This window comes from Microcebus murinus, chromosome 6 (genome assembly GCF_040939455.1).
Source record: "Microcebus murinus isolate Inina chromosome 6, M.murinus_Inina_mat1.0, whole genome shotgun sequence".
Taxonomy (NCBI): domain Eukaryota; kingdom Metazoa; phylum Chordata; class Mammalia; order Primates; family Cheirogaleidae; genus Microcebus; species Microcebus murinus.
Window position 1 is genome coordinate 88,031,050 of NC_134109.1, and position 26,045 is coordinate 88,057,094.

General features: G+C 37.5%; 1 protein-coding gene and 1 pseudogene across 11 annotated transcripts in view; one reads left to right on the plus strand and one right to left on the minus strand.

The window, feature by feature from the left end:
* Positions 1-14,282: 14,282 nt before the first annotated feature.
* Positions 14,283-26,045, minus strand: part of GABPB1 (GA binding protein transcription factor subunit beta 1) — a 60,638-nt gene continuing 48,875 nt past the window's right edge. For 7 of the 11 annotated variants that reach the window (XM_012763500.3, XM_012763499.3, XM_012763503.3 and 4 more), the window contains 3 exons: positions 24,408-24,593; positions 22,436-22,551; positions 14,283-15,781 (listed from right to left, as the gene is read on the minus strand). In XM_012763500.3, the coding sequence (XP_012618954.1) occupies positions 15,629-15,781; positions 22,436-22,551; positions 24,408-24,593 (455 nt within the window). In that variant the 3' untranslated portion in view covers positions 14,283-15,628. Of the gene's footprint in view, positions 15,782-22,371; positions 22,552-24,407; positions 24,594-26,045 lie in introns of those variants that run through there. The other 4 variants (XM_012763493.3, XM_012763495.3, XM_076004359.1 and 1 more) reach the window with 2 other exon arrangements.
* LOC142871703 (uncharacterized) lies at positions 19,596-19,649 on the plus strand (annotated as a pseudogene).

The window sequence follows — 26,045 nt, forward strand, 5'->3', positions numbered from 1 at the left end:
AAATTTAACAAGGGAGTGTGGTTCAAAATTAAGTTTTTATATATACAACGATAAGTAACTGGAAGATAGCATTTTAAAAAGACCCTGATTAAAACAACAAGAAAAAATTCATGAAAAATAAGAAATGTGCAAAAATATATTTAGAAAAAAACCTAAATTGCTACTCACCAAAGAATATATACAAATGGCAAATAAGCTCATGAAAAGATATTCAACATTATTACCTATTAGGGAGATGCAAATTCAAATCATGATGAGATACTACCATGTCTATTAGAAGGGCTAAAATAAAAAATGATGGTAATACCCAATGCTGACAAAGATGTGGGGAAACTGGATCTCTCATACATTGTTGATGGGAATGTAAAATGGTACAACCACTCTAGAAAATAGTCAGTTTCTTAGAAGATTAAACATGTACTTACTATACAAACCAGCAATTAGACTCTTGAGTATTTATCCCAGAAAAACAAAAACTTATGTTCACACAAAAACCTGGACATAGGCCGGGCGGGGTGGCTCACGCCTGTAATCCTAGCACTCTGGGAGGCCAAGACTGGCGGATTGCTCGAGGTCAGGAGTTCAAAACCAGCCTGAGCAAGAGCAAGACCCCGTCTCTACTATAAATAGAAAGAAATTAATTGGCCAACTAATATACATAGAAAAAAAAATTAGCCGGGCATGGTGGCACATGCCTATAGTCCCAGCTACTCGGGAGGCTGAGGCAGGAGGATCACTTGAGCCCAGAAGATTGAGGTTGCTGTGAGCTAGGCTGACACCACGGCACTCACTCTAGCCTGGGCAACAAAGTGAGACTCTGTCTCAAAAAAAAAAAAAAATGTTCATCAACAGATGAATCAATAAATAAAATGTGGTATAGCCATATAACAGAATATTATTCCATTATAAAAAGGGATGAAGTGTGATACATGATAAAACATGGATGAACTTGAAAACATTATGCTAAGTGAAAGAAGCCAGTCACAAGGGACCATTGTATGATTCCATTTATATGAAATATCCAGAATAGTCAAATCTATAGAGACAGAAAGTAGATTAGTGGTTACTAGGGGTCAGGTGTCCGTAGGGAGTTGAAAGTTGATGGCTAAAGGGAAACAGGTTTTTCTTGAGGGGGAGGATGATGAAAATGTTCTAAAATTGATCATGGTGATAGTTCCACAAATCAGAATATACTAAAAGCCATTGAACTGTACACTTTGAACAGGGCAATTTTAAGAGTATGGAAATTATATCTCAATAAAGCTATTGATGTAAGAAAAAAAAGAATGCCCCTGGAATATAAGGTCTTTGATGAAAAAATAGCCTAGAGGATTTGAATTCCAGTGATATTGCCAACAAATCTTTATGTGAGCAAATGTGGCGAAAATAATAATATTGACAATGATATGGAAGATAAAAAATTTGATCTCATGGAGGTAGACAGTAGAATGCTAGTTACCAGAGGTTGGGAAGGGTGTGGTAGGGGAGGGAATGAAGAGAAGTAGCTTAATTGATACAAACATACAGTTAGATAGAAGGAGTAAGTTCTAGTATTCAGTAGCAACATAGAGTGACAAGTTAACAATATCATGTATTTCAAAATGGCTAGAAAAAATTTGATATGCTCCAAATACAAAGATAAATGTTTGGCCAGGTGTGGTGGCTCATGCCTGTAATCCTAGCATTCTGGGAGGCCAAGATGGGTGGATTGTTTGAGCTCGGGGGTTCGAGACCAGCCTGAGCAAGAGCAAGACCCCATCTCTACTACAAATAGAAAGAAATTATCTGGACAACTAAAAATATATAGAAAAAGTTAGCCGGGCATGGTGGCACATGCCTGTAGTCCCAGATACTCGGGAGGCTGAGGCAGTAGGATCGCTTGAGTCCAGGAGTTTGAGGTTGCTGTGAGCTAGGCTGACGCCACGGCACTCTAGCCCAGGCAAAAGAGTGAGACTCCATCTCAAAAAAAAAAAAAAGATAAATGTTTGAGATGATGGATATCCTAGATATCCTGATTTGATCATTATATATCATATGCAAATATCAATATCATATACACCTCATAATTATGTATCAATAAAAAAGGGCCAAGCACCAAGTCAGCCACTGTAAATGGAAAAGTATCAGTTATTTTCTCCTCAAGTGGTGCTTCTTCTATATTCTCTCTCTATTCTTTGCAAATATAGTTCTGTCTATACTAAATTTTTAAGTTTATTTTCTCTATATATATATTATATTATATTCTTTATTTTCCATCTTCTTGTTTCTCTAAGTTTGGAAATTTTGTTTCTGACCTATCTTTTAGTTATCTCTTCAAATGTATCTAATATAATAGAGTCTCACTCTGTTGCCCGGGCTAGAGTGCCGTGGCGTCAGCCTAGCTCACAGCAACCTCCAACTCCTGGGCTCAAGCAATCCTCCTGCCTCAGCCTTCCGAGTAGCTGGGACTACAGGCACGTGCCACCATGCCCAGCTAGTTTTTTTCTATATATTTTTAGTTGGCCAATTAATTTCTTTCCATTTGTTAATAGAGACGGGGGTCTCGCTCTTGCTCAGGCTGGTTTTGAACTCCTGACCTTGAGCAATCCGCCCGCCTCGGCTTCCCAGAGTGCTAGGATTACAGGCGTGAGCCACTGCGCCCAGGCAGAAATTTAATTTCTTAAGCTAAGTATTAAAGTATACATACATACATGCAATTTTTTACAAGAAAAAAATATTAATCTGGCTTGTTTGGTACCTGTAAGCTGGTACACCAGTCTGGCTATACCAAACGTATTATGTCTTATAAACCTGAAGTTTCGTTTCGAACAAAAGGTAAGTGAAGGAGAGTGTGAAAAGCTATTTGGAGGGAAGAGCTTGTGCCAAGGTAAGGCTGGAGCAGAGAGTAGCAGGGAGCCAGGTGACAGGTAAAACAGGAGAGGTAGGAGGGGACAAAACTTGAAGGCTGTTCAAAAGAGTTTAAACTTGTCCCAAAGGGCAATGGGAAATCATTGACATGTTTATGGTTTTAAGCAAGAGAATGACATGGGAACATTTGCGTTTTTACTTTTCTTTAGCTTCAGGGTGGAAAACTGAACTAGGGGAAGCTACAGGGGGAAGCCAGTTGGGGAGAAGGAATGAGCAGATGATTCCACAGCTGCCAATGAGTTTCCATCATTATATGCTTAAAATGCAACAGCATGGGAGGTCAAGGCGGGCGGATTGCTCGAGGTCAGGAGTTCAAAACCAGCCTTAGCGAGACCCCGTCTCTACTAAAAAGAGAAAGAAATTAATTGACCAACTAAAAATATATATACAAAAAATTAGCCGGGCATGGTAGCACATGCCTGTAGTCCCAGCTACTCGGGAGGCTGAGGCAGGAGGATCACTTGAGCCCAGGAGATTGAGGTTGCTGTGAGCTAGGCTGACGCCATGGCACTCACTCTAGCCTGGGCAACAAAGTGAGACTCTGTCTCAAAAAAAAAGATAAAAATAAAAAAATAAATAAAATGCGACAGCAAGTTGTCCTTCCTCCTAATTCCTTCCACTTACACATGATGACTAGAATGCTTATTCTCACTGTTTCACCATGTTGTCACTCTCTCACACAACTATCGCTACCTGGAAATACTGTTTATTGAACTGAAATCCTCCACCTGGGGATTTATGCATTCAATCAGCCCCAAACCCTGTCCCTAATCTCCCAGCGCTGCCCCTGTGCTCCGGCTGTTGAGTAGACAGTCCCATCCAGCTTCTCTATTCCTAGTTTGGGAACTGAGGACAGCAGACAGCAGCTGAAGGATGTTCCTGTAGATTTTGTTTTTATAACATTGTGATGTCAGGCTTCTTTCTTCCCTATGCAGAATTATCGCCGACTCACACACAACCTAACAGCCACATCTCTTCTGCCGGAGCGTGCGTCCCTAACCTGCGTGTTCCTGTGCTATAAGCCCTGGCGGAGGATGCCTCAGTTGGTCCACAGAGGCATGACGGTGCCACCAGGCACCAGGTCAGCTCTGTGGATGCCCCGTGGACTCCTTTTCCTGGGTAGATAAAGGATCCTGTTATTCATAACAAGACATTCCTTACCAGGTAGCTTGCTTAGGGGATGTTTGGCAAAATCTGGAGACACCTGTGGTTGTCACAGTGGTGGGGCAGGTACTCCTGGGATACGTGCAAAGTAAGAAGAGAAAAGGTGGGGGCGGGGGAGGGCAAAAGGGGGTATATCAGAAGAGACCTACCCTCAGAAAAGGTGACATCTGAGAAAAATTCTGAAGGAGCTGAGGGACAAAGCGTTAGGTGTCTCTGAGAAAGAGTGCTCGAGACAGGGGACGGGTCATGCAAAGCCACCACAACCAGAGAGGGCTTCTCGAGTTTGAGGGACAGCAAGGCAGTTCCTCCAGGCAGCTGCCGGGAGTTAAGCGACAGAACAGGAGAATAGGAGTGAGTGGGCCAGAACAGCAGTGGGACGGGTGGTCACGTCAGGTAGGGCCTTTCACGACTGTCATCGGCACTTTCACATTCTCTCTGGGTATCTGGGTAGGATAGGGAGCCAGGAAGGTTTTGGGCAGAGGAGCAACTCGCTCAGACTTCATGCTTTCGTGAAAGGGTCACTCTGGCTGACCTTTTCAGGAGCCAAGAGTGAGGAAGACCAGATGGGAAGCTACTGTGATTGTCTGGATAAGAGATGGCAATGGTACTAACGGACCAGGGGGAAGCGAGCAGATCCCAGACAGGAAAGTAAAACGAGCAAATTTGCAAATGGTTTGGATGGTTTGGGATGTGGGATATGAAAGAAAGAAAGAAAAAAGTCGAGAAGGCCTTTAAAGCTTGGGGTCTGAGTACCAGGAAGGATGGAGTTGCCAGTTGCCAAAAAGAGGGTGACTACAAGAAGAGGAGGTTTGGAGAGGAATATGAGTTCAGTTTTGAGCATGTGGAGTTCGAGATGTCGGTTAGACGTATAGGTGGAACTGCCGAGTAAGTAGCTGGATGCAGCTGGAAGTAGCTCAATGCATCTGGTTCATGGAAGGAAGCCTGGGCTGGGGATATAAGTTTGGCAGTCAGCAGTTTACAGATGATGTGTAAAGCCTTGAAACTGGGATCACCAAGCAAGTCAACACTGAGATAAAAGTGCAGGGCTGTTATGCCACGTGGCCTTCAAACAAGTTTCCATCTAGGGTTCTCACTCTTTATTCCCCACCCCCGTCCATGCTCACACTCCTCCTCCCCACCTCTTCCCACCTGGCGCGCTCAGACTCCCATCGTACCACCCCGCTCCAAACCCCGTCTCTGCACACACAGCAAACACAGGCCTCACGCTCATAAACTTCTTAAAAACTTAATCATCTTGTAATTTGGGAAAAGGACCCGTTTAACCGTTTTAATGGCTGCATAGTTTGTATCACATGGGTTATATTGTACTGCAGTTTCTTCAACCAACCCTTGTATTAGACATTTGTGGGGGTTTTTTGTTGTTGTTTAATTATTTTGCTATTCGTAAGAGATAGACCACTTTTGCATTCTTAGTTATTTCCTTAAAATAAATTCCTGAAAGCAGAATTGCTGGGTCAAAGAGTTTCAATCTGTTTTGCCAAATGCCATCAAGAAAGATTAAGCGTTTGTAGTAGTGTTTCCTCATCTCTCCATACGTGGGGACAGTGAGTTCTGTTCCTCCCTCTTTTAAGAGATGTGAAACAGACTTGAGTAAAATAATTAAAAATTCTAGTAACAATTTTTTACTTTTCTACAATTAGAGGTTTGGAATGTTTTATTGAGATGTGAAGTCTTCCACATCTGGCCCATCTACCAGCTTTTAATAGGATTAGGAAAAAAAGAAGTTAGTAAAGTTAGTGGGGTGTACCTTGAACCCAGACAATAATAGAAATAAAGACTGGAACTCTAACTTCCCTGATAGACTCTGCAAAGAAGTACTATGCTTGCCTGATAAATGAGGGACATGTAAACTAGAAATGAAGTGGTGTTATTATCACCAAGAAAACAAGAGCATACCACACAGTGGCTTATGCCTGTAATCCCAGCTACTTAAGAATCTGAGGCTGGGCCAGGCGTGGTGGCTCCCGCCTGTAATCCTACCACTCTGGGAGGCCAAGGCGGGAAGATCGCTCGAGGTCAGGAGCTCAAGCCTGAGCAAGAGCGAGACCCCGTCTCTACTAAAAATAGAAAGAAATTAATTGGCCAACTAAAAATATATAGAAAAAATTATTTGGGCCTGGTGGTGTATGCCTGTAGTCCCAGCTACTTGGGAGGCTGAGGTAGGAGGATTGCTTAAGCCCAGGAGTTGGAGGTTATTGTGAGCTAGGCTGATGCCACAGCACTCTACCCTGGGCAAGAAAGTGAGACTCTGTCTCAAAAAAAAAGAATCTGAGGCTGGCCGGGCGCGGTGGCTCACGCTTGTAATCCTAGCACTCTGGGAGGCCGAGGCGGGCAGATTGCTCAAGGTCAGGAGTTCAAAACCAGCCTGAGTGAGACCCCGTCTCTACTATAAAAAAATAGAAAGAAATTAATTGGCCAACTAATATATATATATATAAATTAGCCGGGCATAGTGGCACGTGCCTGTAGTCCCAGCTACTCGGGAGGCTGAGGCAGTAGGATTGCTTAAGCCCAGGAGTTTGAGGTTGCTATGAGCTAGGCTGATGCCACGGCACTCACTCTAGCCTGGGCAACAAGCGAGACTCTGTCTCAAAAAAAAAAAAAAAGAATCTGAGGCTGGAGGATCACTTGAGCCCACGAGTTTGAGATCAGCCTGGGCAACATAGTGAGATGCCTGTCTCAAAAAAGAGGTGGGCAGGAGACAGAAAACCAGAGGGATTTACAAGGGCTTAAGACAGAGAGTAGACCATCCAAGAAACTGCTTAGAACTGAGGAATTGGTTTCATTTTCAACCACGTATTGAAAAGGGGATGATTTTTTTTATACAGATGTGAGCTAGCTTCAGTCTGAGAGAGGCTACATGATACAACGGAAAAGGAAGTCCAGCATCCACCAGGAAGGAGCCAGCTGTACAAAGATTAATCAACCCTAAGAGCTCACTTGGGAAGGATAGCATACTAATAGAGTTAATGAACAGTGCCTTAGAACAGGAGAAAATGTACACATTTTTGGCAACACGAAGAGGTTGGGGCTTGGATGACTGCACTTTACATACCTTTAATAGAGTTCTGCCTCATGACATATTTCCTCAAAATATATTTAAGAACATTTGCTAAGGCCGGTGGCTCACACCTGTAATCCTAGCACTCTGGGAGGCCGAGGCGGGCAGCATTGCTCAAGGTCAGGAGTTCGAAACCAGCCTGAGCAAGAGCAAGACCCCGTCTCTACTATAAAAATAGAAAGAAATTAATTGGCCAACTAATATATATAGAAAAAAATTAGCCAGGCATGGTGGCGCATGCCTGTAGTTCCAGCTACTCGGGAGGCTGAGGCAGGAGGATCGCTTGAGCCCAGGAGTTTGAGGTTGCTGTGAGTTAGGCTGATGCCACGGCACTCACTCTAGCTTAGGCAACAAAGCGAGACTCTGTCTCAAAAAAAAAAAAGAAAAAGAACATTTGCTATGTACTGAGCACTGTGCCTAAAGCCATCTTCTACCTCACCCTGGAGAAACAGTTGGCTAAAATTACATAAATAAAAATCGAAGAGACCAGCATTTGAACCCAAGACCATCTGATCCAGTACTCATATTCCTTCCAACACAGCATGCTGCCTCTCTCAAATCTGCTATCTCAGACTCTTAAGATGCCAGATCTGTAGGACCCAGAGCTAGTGGAATTCTAATTTTTGAAGGCTCTACTAAATGCTCCCACTTTCTTAAACATCATGTGCCATAATATAATATTATTCAAATAAAATTATTCAAATATAATTCAAAGTACACAACAATAAAATATCAAAAAAAGAACAAGAATTAAAAACAAACTATATTATTAATAGGTAGTATTTATATCTTTTAAAAATGCTAACAGTGAAAATCAAATCTTCACTAATTATCTGGAAAAGCATACATTATAAAAAGGAGGTAGTATTGAATTAAAAAAAGGATCAACTTATAAATTAAAATGCCATTACACCTTTTATTGTAGATTCCTGGAATATTAGACTTGGAATTCTCCCTCAGCCTAGCATTGAGAGTTGCACACAGAGGCAGTCACTAAATAGGAACCGAGACAATATAAACAAAGTTTTTTTTTAAAAAAAATCAGACAGTGTAAGAAGAGCTCTACCAGGGGTAAACGAGAGAGAGAGTGAGAGAAATAAAAATAAAGCAAAAAAAAAAAGTTAAAAAAATCACACAGTGGGAGAAAATATTTATAAATCATGCAACCAACATAAGATTAGTTTCCAAAAAAAAAGTTAAGCTTCAACAAATCAGTAAGAAAAACTATCCAATAAAAAACCTGAGCCAAGAACTGGCAATTCACAGAAGAATAAACTCTAACGGATAAAAAAGAAGAGGGAGGAAATAAGAGGGAAAAAAATGTTTGACCTCACTAGTGATAAGTGAAATGCAAATAATGAGAAACAATTTCATACCAATGTGGGTTGGCAAAAATGTTAAAAGTGTGACAATATCAGGTGTTGGTAAAATATGGAGAAATGAAAATTCTCATCATTTTTTTCACTCTTCACAGACGAGAAAGCAATTTGACAGTATCTAGTAAAGCTGACTACCCTAGATCTAACGATTCCATTTCTAGGTACAAACTTTGGGGAAACCTAGTGTATATACATAAGCAGATAATACACAAGGATGCTCATTACAGTACTATTTAGAATAGCAAAAAATTGGAGTGATGTTTCTACACAGAGAAAAAATGATAAATTATGGAATATTCTTAATTTTATATAAACCAAAATGAATTAGATATTCAACTATAAATGTGCATGTCTAATATACTGTTTAACTGAAAAAATACAATATGAATACTTGTGTAGTATGATCACCTGAATAAAGCTTAAGAACCACATAAAACTCTACCATATATTTCTGAAATCCATTATATAGTAAAAGCATAAATTAAAAATGTAGATAGAAAGAAACACCTCCTACTCATGAAAGTGATTGATACTGGTTTCCTTTTAGGAGAGAGTTCAAGAAATGGGATCAGGGAAGAGAACAAAAGGACTTGAACTGCATCTGCAACATTCTACTTCTTAAAAGAATTGAAGCAAAGAAGGCAAACTTAAGATTTGTTAAATTTGGGTGGTAAGTACATGGATATTTGTTATATTATTCTCTATGATCTTCTTTATGTTTTCAAGTTTTCATTAAAGCAAAACAAAACAAAAAAAATGAGTATTAAATACTACCTAACAAGATAATAAACATACTTCATAATAAGTTTCTGTGTTTGATGCCAAGGGTCTCTGGGTAGACATGACACTGGGTAGAAATGTCTGGAAGTAGTGTCAGTTCTCTAGCAAACCAAGAATTTTTAAAAAGTGAGAGACTATAGTTTCACTCAAATATAGGCTTTCTTAACAGATGATACTTTCCTATAGCAAAATAACAAGTGAATACAATTTAAACTTAATTTTTGAGGTTATGATGAAGATGGTAAGTCTAGAATACTAATCACAAAAAAATAATAATACAAAAATGAATGCTTGGCTGGGCTCAGTGGCTCACGCCTCTAACTCTAGCACTTGAGAGGCCAAGGCAGGAGGATCACTTGAGTTCAGGAGTTCAAGACCAGCTTGAGCAAGAGTGAGACCCGATCTCTACAAAAAATAGAAAAATTAGCCAGGCGTGGTGGCGCATCCCTATAGTCCCAGGTACTTAGGAGACTGAGACAGGAGCATTGCTTGAGCCCAGGAGCTGGAGGTTGCAGTAAGCTATGATCAAACCACTGCATTCTAGTTGGGGCAACAAAGTGAGACTCTGTCTCAAAAACCCAAAAAGACTTTTAACTGGCACACAAAAATATACATAAGAAAATTATTTTCTTATGGAAAAACTAAGAAGAGATTTAAATAATCCATAAAATTCAAAGTTGTAATTCATCAACAGTAACATTGAAATTATATTAGGTAATAGTATATATATATGTAGAAAACATATTATATATGAACAATGCACATAAGACCAAAATTATTTAAATAAAAAACTGAGTAAGGCCGGGCACAGTGGCTCACGCCTGTAATCCTAGCACTCTGGGAGGCCGAGGCGGGCGATTGCTCAAGGTCAGCAGTTCGAAACCAGCCTGAGCAAGAGCGAGACCCCATCTCTACTATAAATAGAAAGAAATTAATTGGCCAACTAATATATATAGAAAAAATTAGCCGGGCATGGTGGTGCATGCCTGTAGTCCCAGCTACTCGGGAGGCTGAGGCAGCAGGATTGCTTGAGCCCAGGAGTTTGAGGTTGCTGTGAGCTAGGCTGATGCCAGGGCACTCACTCTAACCTGGGCAACAAAGCGAGACTCTGTCTCAAAAAAAAAACTGAGTAAATAATTCATAAAGCATGGTAGACAGAATCTCAGAAACTGGGTCAAAATTTTTCCAGAAAGCAAATGGTAGTGTTTTGGGGGAGTTATAATATTTATCTAGGCTGGGCATGGTGGCTCACGCCTGTAATCCTAACACTCTGGGAGGCCAAGGCGGGAGGATCGCTTGAGCTCAGGAGTTCAAGACAAGTCTCAGCAAGAGTGAGACCCCTTCTCTACTAAAAATAGAAAGAAATTAGCCAGGCAACTAAAAATGGGAAAAAATTAGCCAGGTGTGGTGGTGAGTGCCTGTAGTCCCAGCTACTCGGAGGCTGAAACAGGAGAATCGCTTGAGCCCAGGAGTTTGAGGTTGCTGTGAGTTAGGTTGACGCCACGGTACTCTAGCCTGGGCAACAAAGCGAGACTCTGTCTCAAAATAATAATAATGATATTTATCTAAGAAAAAGGAGTCCCTAGAAATTGTATCCAAATTAAATTCAATATTTGATTATCATCAGTGAAATTTTTAAAGGGGCTCAGGGTATCAAGATGGTCAGAGATGTAAAACTATCTACATATCTATATATTTGGAATATAGTTTTAGTAAGTCATAAAAATATTGATATAAAAATTTTGGCGTGGAACCATAAGTATATTTCCAGTGATGATACTATGTTTCCATAATAGCCTACACAGAATAATCTGAGAATGGATTTGGAGAACTTGCGTCAAACAATCCGTGTGCATCATCTAACAGAGAGAAAGCAAATAGCAAACATCATTCAAAACTACAGCAAACTAGTTATCTATAATGAAATCCAAGTACAGTAAATACTATTTAATGAAATAACAAATCTATTAGTTAGCCCATTCCTAAGTTGATCTGACATGATGGAGGAGTTATTTATTCAACAGAATCCAGATGAATGGAAAATATTTTTTTCCTATTTGCCATATAAACCTGAGTGCTAATGCCTTGGGAACAATCCATATGGACATACAGGTTCCTACAATTGTTTGTGATTTTATCTGAAAAGGCTTGCTGTATTTTATTTCAGTCAGCTCTCAAAGTTTTTCTGGTATTAAAGTGCAAATAAACTCTTTAGATTTTATTAGGAAAAAAGTATATAGAGTGTATAGAGTAATACAGAAAAAAATCACTGTGTATAGAGTAATACAGAAAAAATCAGTCACATCAGAGTAAAGCACCCATGAATATTTCTATCAGCTCATCAATTCCTCTTATGAGCAGGGGTTTCTTCTAACTTTTGATAAATAACATAAATGATCATGTTAAAAACACTGGCATAGATTTTCATTAGCAATATGTTTTGGATAAACATATTTGTACACAGGCCTTTTTATTATGAACACGTACAGATGCTCTTCAACTTATGATAGAGTTATGTCCTGATAAACCCATCCTAAGTAGAAAATACTGGAAGTGGAAAATGCATTTAATACACTCATAAATCCACTGTAAAGTTGAAAAATCATAAATCAAACCATCATAAATCAAGGACCATCTATTTAGTCTTCACTGCATGAAATTTTCCATTTATTCCCTTCTCTAATTTTTTCCTATTGAATGTCAGAGAAGAAAACTCTCCAACTCCTAACCCTCCACCACCATAAAGAAATAGAGAAATTGAGTAGCAGAGTAAAAAAGAATAACTACTCTGCCATTCATATCATGAAAGATTGACGTAAGGAAATAATTCCTAAAAGCCAAAATGACATCACAGGTCCCTTGGAGAAGTAATTAAGGTGAGATATAAATAAACAACAATGAATGAAAATTAGTTGAGAAGCACAGTCCCTGCAGATAATGCTACTCAGATGAGGCTCTCTGAAAGCATCACAGATTCAGCCTAGAATCTCTAATCCTAGAGGTCCAGCAACTGTACACAGGAAGTGTCAAACCTGAATCAAATAATTAGGCAATCAAGACGCCTGATGAGCTCAGTGCCTAGCTAGTACACAGAACCATTCTAGATGGATAGGAAAGAAATTAATTCATTAGGCCCTAACACTTAATGGCTTGATTCTCTCACAAAACCCTAGTTGAGAAAAGCTGCTCTAGAAGGTGTTTGTTCATGCACAAGTGGAAATAAGCAACCATCTATGTGGCAACCAGATGACTGCTAACCACAAATCCATCACTATGTAGTGGAAGCACATTAAGTGTGGATTTCTGAAAACTTGTATTTCATATTCTTCTTTGTCAGTTCTTTGAATCCTTTACTCAGAACATCATTGAGAATGACTAGAATGCAAAGCTTTTCCAGCCCACCTCAAAACAGTGTGAAAGAAGCTAAAGGAAAAAAAAAGAAATCCATTAAGTATTAATTATAAATTCTTACTTATTATTATTGAGACAGAATCTCAACTCTGTTGCCTGGGCTAGAGTGCCGTGGCATCAGCTTAGCTCACAGCAACCTCAAACTCCTGGGTTTAAGCGATCCTCCTGCCTCAGCCTCCCAAGTAGCTGAGACTACAGGCACGTGCCACCCTACTCAGCTAATTTTTTGTTTCTACTTTTAGTTGGCCAGCTAACGTTTTTTGTTTTTAGCAGAGACAGGGTCTCACTCTTGGTCAGGCTGGTCTTGAACTCCTGAGCTCAAGCGATCCTCCTGCGTCGGCCTCCCAGAGTGCTAGGATTACAGGCGTGAGCCACTGCACCCGGCCCTTACCTAAGTATTGATTTTACAGAACAGTGAATGAGGTATAAATGACTGAGAAATTATACAAGTCCAATATAACAATGACTCTGAAAAACGTTAACTTCCCCCAAAGATGCCTGAGTACCTAATGCTCTCATAAGACTTAATCCCTTTAAGTACCAATTATTTTCCCCCATCTATGCCAGCTGTTGTTATCAGAAATCTGATATTTTTTTTTTCTTATACTAGGCCAAGTCTCTAGCAGAACAGGAGACTGGAAGTCAAACTCAGAGAAGGCGTTAAATGAGCTGTCAGAAGTTGTTTCCAACACTGTCTCGAGGCTTTTCAAGGCCAGTCTGGTCTAGAAGCAAAACTCTACAATGGCTGCACTCTGGGATGAACACAATGGCTCTTATTCACTGCAACACCGATCGCTTCCACCAGCACCCTGCCTAAACCAGACATTCTCTTTTGACTTTTCAGGACTGCAGACAAAGTAGCTTCATGCTATTGCAAATATGGCCTGGAATTCTTTTTCTTTTGAGACAGGGTCTCACCCTGTTGCCTGGCCTACAGTGCAATGGCCTGACCATAGCTCACTGCAGCCTCAAACTCCCACGCTCAAGCCATCCTCTTGTCTCGGCCTCCACGTAGCTAGGACTACAGGCACACTCCACCAGGCCTGTCTAATTTTTCTATTTTTTTGTAGAGACGGGGGTGTAGCTATGTTGATCAGACTGGACTCAAAACTCCCAAACTCAAGCAATCCTCCTGCCTTGGCCTCCCAAAGTGATGGGAGTACAGGCATGAGCCACTACACCCAGACTTGGCCTGGCATTTTTAAAACCTAGTTTTAGATCACTGAAAATCTATGTCAAATTCAGTGGAAAATTGAAAAGATTTTTTTTTTTTCTCTTCCTTATAGAGGTCTTAAATTTGCCCCAAAACATTTTTAGGAGTTTCCAAATAACAACTATCAGGCCAATAATCCACATATCCCTTTCATTACAGTAGTTATACTGGTAATTCCAGTGAAAGAATTAACAGACTCCCAAGAAGTTACCTTGGGAATTTTAAAGTCACAGTGTGAAGAGTATAAAATATCTTCATATGGTAGAATTGGCTCAAATACACAGTAGTATAAAATTTTCAATGTATGAGTAACATGTAGTCAAAACATAAGTCTACACTGAACATATGTGGAAAAGATATTTAATTGTAAAATAGAAAAGTAGGCCAGAGTACAGTTTTAAGGGTAATTGCTTCTTTATACAGTATAGGTAATCTAGAGGGGTTTTAGGGTTAAACATTTTCATAAAGCAATAAAACATTAAAAAATAAAGCAAAAAAAAAAAGGGTTTGAAGTTATGTTTTACAAAAAAAAAAAAGAACAGTCTGTCAGAGTTTAATGTTCATACATTGTGGAATTCAACGATATTGTGATGAGAGCAAGTCACAGCACAGACATTGAGCTTTAACAGGGAAAAGTAAAAGTTATGTTAGACATATCTGTAGCATCACTGTAGTACAAAAAGTTCTTGTTCTACATACAAAAGCAATTTTTTTCCATAAGAATAATTTCCTGGGGGGAGGGGGGAAATAAGTCCATGAAATATTTCAGGAGCCCATATGGATTGAGTTTTCCAAAAACATTATCTTAAAATCCAGTGCCTTAAAGTGCTTTCATGTGGAAATCATGATGGAAGGCACAGAATACAGTTTCACGTCCCCACTATGAAATTTTCAAAAAAAGTGTAGATTTTGCAAATTCAAGTTATCTTGTAAGCTGCTCCTTCCAAGAACATTGTCATTCCAATAAAACCAGCTGCTAGCTTACTTAGTTTCAATGACCTATAGAATAATAAGAGGTTTTTTTTCTGGCAACTTTCATCATCTTTGTGGGAAAAATACCTATGCCAGTGATGCATTTTGAAATTATAAAACATGCAGAATATGTACAAACAGAAAGTTTAAAAAATATTTGCTTCATATACATGTAAATCTACTTGCATATAGCTGAAATTGAACAAATATAAAAATTTCGCTTTCTAAAAAATGTTTTCAGAGAATCTGAGACAACTTAAAGCTGTACAAAGATTTCCTGGGAGAAATCTCTTCATATAGAAGTTTATACCTACAAGAGTAATTCCAGCATCAGTCCACCATAATTATTATACAACATTTGGTCTAATCGACAACGATCACCCTTAAAACTGTTCTGTTTCTGAGAAATTAAGGTTCGTACTAAAATCAAAAAGAATTCACAAAAACAGTGGCTTTTGTGTTTTTGGATCTCTTCAACAATCTTTATCAACTCATTTTGAACTGTAAAAAAAACAAAAACTATTTACAGAATTCAGTTTTAAATACATTTCACAACTTCTATTATGTTACAAGAATTCAGAGCTCATGGCTTAAGTCCAATTATCATTCTGTAGTCTCTTCTATTATCCTGTATGCCCATGACTGTACCTTTATTGTGTACAGTTCAAGATTGTATTCTTTCTTGACCAAAAGTAAAATCAAACTACATGTTCATTTCAATTAAACAGCTTCTTTATTAGTCTGAAGGCGAGTCATAGCTTCTAATTTCTGTCTGTAGGCCTCTGCTTCCTGTTCTTTCTTTAGAAGCTGCTGTCGATACTTTTGTGCTTCTCGATTTGCTTCATCCAGCTGTTTCTGAAGAGCTTCTCTCTCCTAATTAAAAGAAAAGGGTTTTTCAATTTTTTCACAAATACATTATTAACACACATAAGCATGCATCCTTCAAATTAAAAAAAAAAAATGTAGTAGCTAAAAGTAGCCACACATTGAAATTTCCTAGACATCTTGCCTTTTCAACAAATTCACTAATAATTAAGCCCCTAATTTTGTGCTCCACACTAGGAAATACAGATTAGCTTCTGATTTCAAGAAAATTATTTTCCTAATTGTAAATAAGACTAATAGAATAAACCCAAATTAGGTACTTGTACTTTTATATGTACTACAAAAACTAGAGAAGAGTTTTAAGAGAGAAATATACAATCGCCTCTTCATATCTTAATTTGTGATTCTTCAACCTAAAGGCAATAATTATAAAACAATATTTACTGAGTACTCACTATATGATTAAACAAGGTGGTTTCCAACAATGAGCTTCTAAGATACATATTAAGCTCACGTCATAGATGAGAACAATGGTGCTGAGAGATAATGTAGCTTTCCCATTATTTTGGGTTTATAGGATCCTAATATTATTGCTTTTAAAACTATCTTCCTCTCTGATAGCAAGATACCTCACCTTTAAAATGAAGAGTGCTTAACTAGATTAGTATTTCCTAAATTAAACTATTTTACAAATCAATAAAACACTAAATTCTCTACTGTGATCCATTAAATTATAGACATAAAACATACATATTAAATTCCTCAATAAATCGAGAGCTGAAATACAAATCCAATCCAATGAAAATCTGCCTCCTCCTCTTCCTCACTCTGCTCCTATTTAGTTATCTCAGGAAAAACGACATGAGAAAATATTTCAAAGAATCCTTTCCCAACACCCACCTCTAAGTAAGCACACGGACAAAAAGCTCAATCTGCACAGACCCTCGCTCAGGCAAGATTCCACAGTTTCAGGAATGAAGCAACCTCATCACAGATGCCCAGAACCTCTTAGTGGGGTGGAGGCTGGGGGTGGGATTATAAATCACAAGGCCAGGTTTACACTGGGCAAGACACTTGGCCCCAAGGGAACTAACGGTGAGAGGTTGGCAGCCTGCTGGGGAAGAACAGTATGGGGGTCTCTCCCTATATATCCACTGGCTCCTTGACTCTTGTCCATTGTGAGCACCAGAAGATTTCCCCTCCTTCACTATTCACATGATCCATAAGGAGAAGCATATATAATCCCCCTGCCATCCTGTGATCCCACTCCCTCCCTCTCCATACTGGGAATGAAGCTAGATCCAACATTTATTTTTCCCTTGGGCCCACCAGATATGGGAGTGATTGATTATACAAGTGGGCTCCAAACCTTCCGATTACAAAAAATATAAAAGCAGAAGAAAGGATTGTCCCTTACCTTCAATTTCAGCAATGCCAAGATCCTACCCTGCTACCTCCCTACACCCCTGCTACCCTTTTCTCACACTCTTCTTACCCTACCTCCAGGCAAGCTGACAATGTAGGAACAAATCAGAAAGGACACCTAAGACGAGCCTCTGGTAAACAATCAATGCCAGTCCCCTGGTTGTGAACTATGCAAGACTTTGAAGACACCAAGGGAAGGGGTGGAGAGTGGAGGGTAGGGGCTGGAAGGAGCACTCACAGCCACTGATAAGTGTTTTAAAATTTTATACATGTGTGAGAAATAAGATACTTTAGTAGTCAAAGTTCTGAATATGAGCAAAAATTCACCTTGATTTGGTAGGAGATATTGGAACAGATTAATCCTAAAGTATCTTGTAGAATTAGCTATTTATCAACAGGATCTGCAAGGGACTCACAATTATTGCAGAAGACGAAAGCAAACTGAGTGAGGTAGTCTAACAGTGAAAACAGTGTAATCCTATTTTCCTTACTGCGTATTTTAATTTCAAGAAATGCAACATATCTTAATAGAAATGAAAAGACAGCTCCCTTCTGCCTACTGGGCCAAATAAAAGACTCATTCTACAATGCTTTTATTGCTAATTCTGAAAAATCTGATAGACAAAGATCATTAGCACTACTCTTTGAATCTTTTAATCTTCAATATTGAAAGCATGATTAACATTATAAATTTAAGTATTTTCATCTTTTACTTAATTCTCAGGAATACAGGTATTTGGGGAGACATCTTTTTGCCGTCTTAATTTTCAAAGCAAATAAAAATCTCTGAAAGGTGGAAAATATCACTTTTTGTTTTACTCATTGATCCTTTGTTTCCAAATTTATTTGTCAAATGTTTACTGAACATATATTACATGGAAGACACTTCCTTAATGCAAACAGTAATTTGGTTGTTTCACATATGAATAGCACAAAAGACCAACATTTGAGATCTATATGTATTTACATAGAAATGCCAATCCTATGGTTATGATCTTTTGCAATAAAATTATAATAAAAAAGGATTTTGACATTTTTAAGTAAACACAGTCTTTTTTTCCTACCAGTCTAATATTAAAGAATTCTAAGAAAAATAAATCCTGATGATAATCAAGATTTGGTAGCAATAAGGAAAATATTTATCTTGCCAGACAATTCTAAACCCAAGCAACATAATGCTATTACATTAATCAATGATATAATAGAGCCAGGAAAGATTTGAGTTTGCTTTTTAAATTTTAAATATGATTCTTGAATTTTGCTTCAGCTTACAGCAATGATCCCTAACAGTTTTATCATCTTACTATGTAGTTTTTTAATATTCATATTTTGCTTTACCTATTATAAATCACAAAACTGTTATAGTGAGTTATCTTCTACCCTACCTGAATATAAATTTTAGAGGAACAGTAATAGCAACCAACATTTACTGAGCATTTACTATATAATAGCCATTATACTAGTCCTTCACATGCATTCCCATTTAATCCTCACAACAATCTTACCATGTAGGTGTTATTATTATTTCCCCCCTTTGTACTGACAGGGAAGCCAACCCTTGAATGGTTAAATAACTTGACCAAAATTACAAAATCAGGAAATCAGAAAATAAAGTTCAAACTGAAATCTGATTCCAGACCCATATTCCTAACCACTAAATGTTTTTTAGAAAAAGAAAGTGGGTGGGGTGAACTGTTTGCTTGTGTGTAAACAGCAATTTTTCTAACTGCCCTGGGCCAAATATAACAAATATGATTTTGTTTTTACAAATAACAAAGTTATTTGTAAAATAACAAAGTTTTATTGAAATACAGCCACACCCACTCATTTCCAATATGCTGCTTTCCCACTGCAATGGCAGAACTGAGGAGTTGCAACAGAGACTACGGTTCCTAGAACCAAAAACATTTGCTATCTGGCCCTTCACAAAAAACTTTGCCTTCTCTTGACCTATAGAAAAGACTTATCAAGAAGAGATATGACTATAGGAAATTTTAAACTGTGGCAGATCAGGAAGAGTTATCCATTAACAAAGGGAAAACAGATTTAAAACATTTTATCAAATAAAACCTTGTACAAAGTTTACAGAAATCAATTTTTAAAAGAACACTAAGGATCTCAAATCTACCACTAAAGGACACAAATATTTCATTAACAATAAACAAAATTCACTAATAAACATATTTATCCTAACCTCCATGGCAAATAAAAAGTAAAGGTACTTCCTGAATTTATACAACCAAGTTACTGGTTGTTACTATTAATGCACTAATTATATTCCCCCCCCCTTCTCAACAAATACAAAGATTAATTTAAATTCAGAACATTCTAATGTTTATTTATGGAAGAAATCTATAAGTAGCACACTTCCTCCAAAAATACCTTCAATGTAATAATATCAAAGCAAGGGGTGGTAACAAAATTATATACATTATTGCAGTGTTACAGCTGTTTTAGAATTTGTCTAGCAGGTTTTATGGAAGATACCCATAAAAATAATTATATACATTACTGCAATGTGGTCTTATTCATAACTTCACCTCCAAAAAATAAATCTATTTCATTTTCCATATTGCTATAAATTTCCTACAATTTAAACTGATTTCTCCTAATATTATTGGTAAATCTCTCCATTGTTAGTTGGGAAACTCTATAAACATAAATTTAGTACCCTCTTTATAGACAGTCACTATGGTAATTGCAGACACACAGAGAAAACCCAAACATGTTATATTTTATATAAGTTAATTTTTAAATTTCTTTAGAGCGAGTTTCTATTTTTTGAGACAGAGTCTCACTCTGTTGCCTAAGCTAGAGTGCCGTGGCATCAGCCTAGCTCACAGCAACCTCAAACTCCTGGGCTCAGACGATCCTCCTGTCTCATCCTCCCAAGAAGCTGGGACTACAGGCATGCGCCACCACACCTGGATACTTTTTCTAATTTTAGTAGAGATGGGGGTCTTGCTCTTGCTGAGGCTGGTCTAGAACTCCTGACCTGGAACAATCCTCCTGCCTAGGCCTCCCAGAGTGCTAGTATTGCAGCTATGAGCCACCAAGCCCGGCCTAGAGCAAGTTTCTAAATCTCAGCATTATTGATATTTTTCAACCACATAGGTCTCTTGTGTGGGGCTGTCCTGTGCATTGTAGGATGTCTACCTGGCCTCTACCCATTAAATGCCAGTGGAATGCCACTAGTCATGACAACCAAAAATGTCTCCAGACATTGCCAAATGTACCCTAGGATTAAAATAGCCCCAGTTAAGACCCGCTGCTTTTAAGAAACTTTTTCAAGTTAATGGTCAACCTGTCACTTAGAAAGGAGTATAAAAATCTTCCCCCAACAGTACTAGTTACCTGAGAAAATAAAGTCAAAAGAATTATTTCATGTATTATAAGGAAATGATTACCTGGTTTGACGAAAACACTGGAGGTCATCTCTTCATCCTATATCTCCAGCCCACCTCTACCATCTGTACTCACTGTATGCGTCAAGGTTTCTCTGTAATAGCCCTAACAGGTCATGCAACCTTGGCTTGAACATTTCCAGTGATGGAGAATAAGATTTCCATTACCAGAACTCTAATTACTAAAAACAAAATAAAGCACACAAAAACTGCTATTCTTTATATCAAGCTAAAACTCGACCTCCCTGAAGTTCTATCTCCTCGGTCTTAGTTAATTTACATACCTCAAATTCATACTTTCCTTTATTTGCAATTATTCTCCCTAGTCTCTCAAAGACTGTAAAAGAGGAATTTGGAGTGAACTTTGAGGGGAACAGCAATGCCTACTGGTCATTAGGTAAATAAAGGTGCAGGCTGCACAGTCATAGGTTAAAAAACACAATTTGTTCAACTGAATAAGTTTATATTTAATAAAAATTCAAGTAATTTAAAAATGTTTTATTAAATAGTTAAAGCAAAGTATGTGCCAAAATTCTTTCACCTTACATCCGAAAAAGATCTGACATATCAGAAAAAGGCAATAAGGAGTATTAAATAATAAGTATACTGATTTTGTTCAATGAAATAAATTGTTAGTTTCTGAATAAGAACTTCAACATCCTGCGTATCACTTTAAATCTTAAAGAAATAAAGCAACCCACCATCAATAAAGTCATGATTTTACCAAACATTCTGGTTAAATCATGAATCAGATTCTTTTAAACTCAATGATGTATTAATTGTAATTGTGGCCAAAGATGTACTAGTCTTATATTTAAATTAATTTGGGAAGGGTATTTTCTAATTTTCTTTAGTTGGAATTATGTTGCCTTTTAGTGACTTTTTAAAAAATCTTCTCCTTTCTATGAGAATAAGAACCTTTACAAAGAACTATTAAATATTCACCAAATTTACTTAGATATCATAAATATTAAAAATGAATGTGCTGAGTTTTTCAATTCTCATAAAAACCCTAAAATGGAGATATTATTCTAAATTCCAATTTGAGACATAATAAAACTGAAACTCAAAAAGGTATTGTATCTTGCCTCAAAGCTAAAAGGGCAACAGGCAGGATTCAAACTCCTTCAAGTCCAATGCTCTTTCAAAGTTATTCAAGGATAACTTTTTTTTCATTTGATATATGTTAATATCAAATTCAGGGAATGCTTTGACTTGTCTGCTTTCAGCTAAAAAAAAAACCCCAAAATTCAGGAAACACAGTTTTATTTATAGTAAGATGAGAAAAAAACTGTGACACTACAAACTGGTTTACACTTACAACCTAGTTTGGGAGAGGGCAAAAAAAGTTGAATCCTATCAACAATCTAATTTACTTTCCTTAAAAGATTTAATAGTGAAATAAGCAGTTATCTACTGCTTTTTTACAAAATAACCCCTTTGACAAACATCAACCTTTTTTAAGAGAACCCCCTAACATAATTAGGCATTTGCATTTCATTTTTGAAAGAAAAAAAAAATTTTTAGCCAGTATATAGTGGTATTTTCCTTTAGTGACTTGTGAGAATGGTGTGTTTGTAAGTTTAATAGAAAATAAAGGATGGAGTGCAAGAACCAAAGACATCTCAATGTTATCAGATGACAGACTTTGTTACAAACGAATTCTTCACTCACTCATTCATTCATTCAATATTTATTTATTGAAGGCTTACTATATGTATAAGGCAAAAAAATAAACAAAATCATAATACTATGCACTTTCATTCTGTATTGAAACAACACTGTCCGTAATAAATATAAAAGACAAAAAAAAAGTAAATTGAATTTATTTTGGATGACTGCAGCAAAACACACCGGGTAAAAGACTCCTTACTTCTATTTCTGCAGATTCCACCCTGTTTTCAATTATTTCGATACATTGTCTCTTAGCTGGTGGTTCTTCACTTATAACAGTTTCTTCAGCAATGTCCGTTGCTGGTACTGTTAATACTAAAATAAAAAAAAGTGTATGCATTATTTCATTTTCAGACAAGTTTAGTAGAAATAAAACTAGTCTTCACATCATTGATGCTACTCATCTGAAATAAGAATATTCCAAAATAATAATTCCAAAACACTGATTTGCTTTTTATGAGGCTGTCCATATCTGTCTTTTTCACCTTGCTTTTTTTATTATAATCTACTTATTAAAGTACCTACTTATTTTTTAAAATTATATATAATATATTCATTCATATGACTCAAAAATCAAAATATTTAACAAGCATATTTTGGAGGCCTCATGCGTACCCTTCTAATGCAGATAATCATTTATTTCTTGTGCGTTTTTCTTGTATTAATTTATTTTAAAGCAAAAATGTACATTCTCATTTTTCTTTCTTACACAAAAGCTAGCATACACATACAATACACACATTGAAACATACATACAATACATAATATCATTTTGCATCTGTTGTTTTCACTCTAAATATTTACTGTTGTTTTCACTCTAAATATTTAGAGTATATTTTATATCAGTACATAGAGAGTTTCCTTTTATTTAAGTATATAATATTCCATTATATACATATACCATTATGAACGCTGTTCATAACCTTTGCTTGTTTCCCTATTGATAAAGTTCCCTATTAGACTTTATCTCAATTTTTAGTAGCTCTTTACATAAATATAAATATATAGAGAGGCTGTCTTTGCTTTGCACAGCAGTATAGGACCATAAATGTCACCGTGCAAGCTGAAACCACGCAAAGCAATCTTAACAATCAATGAGGAAAATTATAATTGTTCCACGGCCTTTAAAATTTTTTGTCATGAACCTTGAAAGCATTATGCTAAAAAAAATTTGTCAAAACATGAAAAACTCTTACTGTCAGTTATTAAATATAAATGTAAACAGAAATTTTAAAAAATTAAAACTAGTATTTATTTAGTACAATGTAATTTAACACATTAGAAATATTGAGAAGGAAAGTGTTTTCATTCATATCACATTCACAAATTTTTCCTTTTTTCTTTTTTTTTTTTTTTGAGACAGAGTCTCACTTTGTTGCCCAGGCTAGAGTGAGTGCCGTGGCGTCAGCCTGGCTCACAGCAACCTCAATCTCCGGGGCTCAGCGATCCTACTGCCTCAGCCTCCCAAGTAGCTGGGACTACAGGCATGCGCCACCATGCCCGGCTAACTTTTTGTATATATATTTTTAGTTGGTCAATTAATTTATTTCTATTTTTGGTAGAGACGGGGTCTCGCTCAGGCTGGTTTCGAACTCCTGACCTTGAGCAATCCGCCTGCCTCGGCCTCCCAAAGTGCTAGGATTACAGGCATGAGCCACCACGCCCAGCCTTTTTTTTCTGAGACAGAGTCACAGTCTGTTGCCCAGGATAGTAGAGTGTGGTGGTGCAATCATAGCTCACTGCAACCTCAAACTCCTGGGCTCAAGCAATTCTCTTACCTTAGTCTCCCAAGTAGCTGGGACTAAAAAGAACATGCCACCGTGCCTGGTATTTTTTTTTTTTTTTTTTTAATTTTTTGTAGAGATAGGGTTCTCACTATGATACCCAGGCTGGTCTTGAACTCCTGGCCTCAAGAGATCCTCCTATCTCAGCATCCGAAAGTGTTGGTACTATAGGCATTAGATACTGCACCCAGCCTTTAAGTTCCTTTTTCAACCAGAATACTTTTGGGCCAATTTCTCTTTCCACTTAGTGTGTACTCAGAGAAAGCAAGCTATTTGCAAAGGGTTACAAAAATATGATTCAAGGCAAAACTAAATGCTTTGGAAAACATCACAATTATCTGAGAATTAAAAATAAACACAAACTTTACACAAATGTCTACTACTAACCTTGTTGTCCATCTGGCATGGTCACAATGATGGGCTGACCTATTCCACTGGTGGGAATGGAGTGTAAATTTCCAAGCTGAATTCCATCTGTAACTATCGTGATGACTTGCTGCCCCCCAGAACTAACTACTTGCTGAATTGCACCATCTACAGATTCTGCTGTAACCACTTCCTCCGTGGCAACTACTGAAGAAAAAAAAAAAAAAAGTAAAAATCAGTGAACATATATGAGTATAAACAGAAATTTATTAATATTTTTACTTCGCTACTATTGCCTTTCCTGCTTCTTCCTCACACAGAAAACTTTTACATGGTCTTTAACTCACTCTCCAGTGGTGGAGTAGACAACTATATAAACAGTTGACTATAAATCTCATAATTTACAATAAGTGAGTTCTAACTATTTTTACATGTGAGTGATTAAATAAACAATTTCTCTTCATTTTATTATATGAGGTACAAAATTTGTAAGATCTCCTAAGATCATGACAAAGGTTATGTATGTTTCATAGAACTCCACAATTCAAAAGATAATTTTGAATGTAATTATATTTCATTTACATATGAACTGATATGCAGAATAAATAGTATTCCCTTTTTGGAGTGAGCGAGCAAGGATTGCCTTGATAATAAGCAGCATGCAGATCTGGTACTGTATGGTATTAAAAAGATAGTATTTTAACATTTACATAAATAAAATCCCCAAATATGCTCTTAATAGTTTGTGAGAGTCTCCGAGAGGATTCTAGCAGCTAAAACCACCACCTCTGGCCTTGCTAGGGTAAAGAAATCACAAGTTAATACTGCCAAAATCCTTTCCCACAGGTACTCCTATGCCCAAATACTGATCCCAAAAGATACGCACAGCAACATTCATCACAGCTTTACTTATAATAGTCAAAAACTAGAAACAGCCCAGATATTCACTGATAGCAAATAAACTATGACAGAGTCATATATTGGAATACCCCCCAGTAATTAAAGTGACTATATGCAAAACATGGATGAATCTGACAAAAAATACTGAGTAACGTCAATCACACGCAAAATAATATGTCTACCTTCCATTTATGAACTGAGCAATATTTACACAAGAGTGATTGCTTTGTGATGATTCCTCAAACTGTATAATTATCATCTATGAACTTTTCCACATGTATGTTAGACTTCGGTGAAAAGTATCAAAAGGAATAATGATAATAGTGAATTATAACATTGAATTTCTAAAAATATACCTATAATAATACCTCATAAAAGAAGAGAGATAGGGACAAAGGGAAAAGATCTTCTTTTTTTTTTTTTTTTTTTTTTTTTTTAAGACAGAGTCTCGCTTTGTTGCCCAGGCTAGAGTGAGTGCCGTGGCGTCAGCCTAGCTCACAGCAACCTCAAACTCCTAGGCTCGAGTGATCCTTCTGCCTCAGCCTCCCGGGTAGCTGGGACTACAGGCATGCGCCACCATGCCCGGCTAATTTTTTCTATATATATCAGTTGGCCAATTAATTTCTTTCTATTTATAGTAGAGACGGGGTCTCGCTCTTGCTCAGGCTGGTTTTGAACTCCTGACCTTGAGCAATCCGCCCGCCTCGGCCTCCCAAGAGCTAGGATTACAGGCGTGAGCCACAGCGCCCGGCCGGAAAA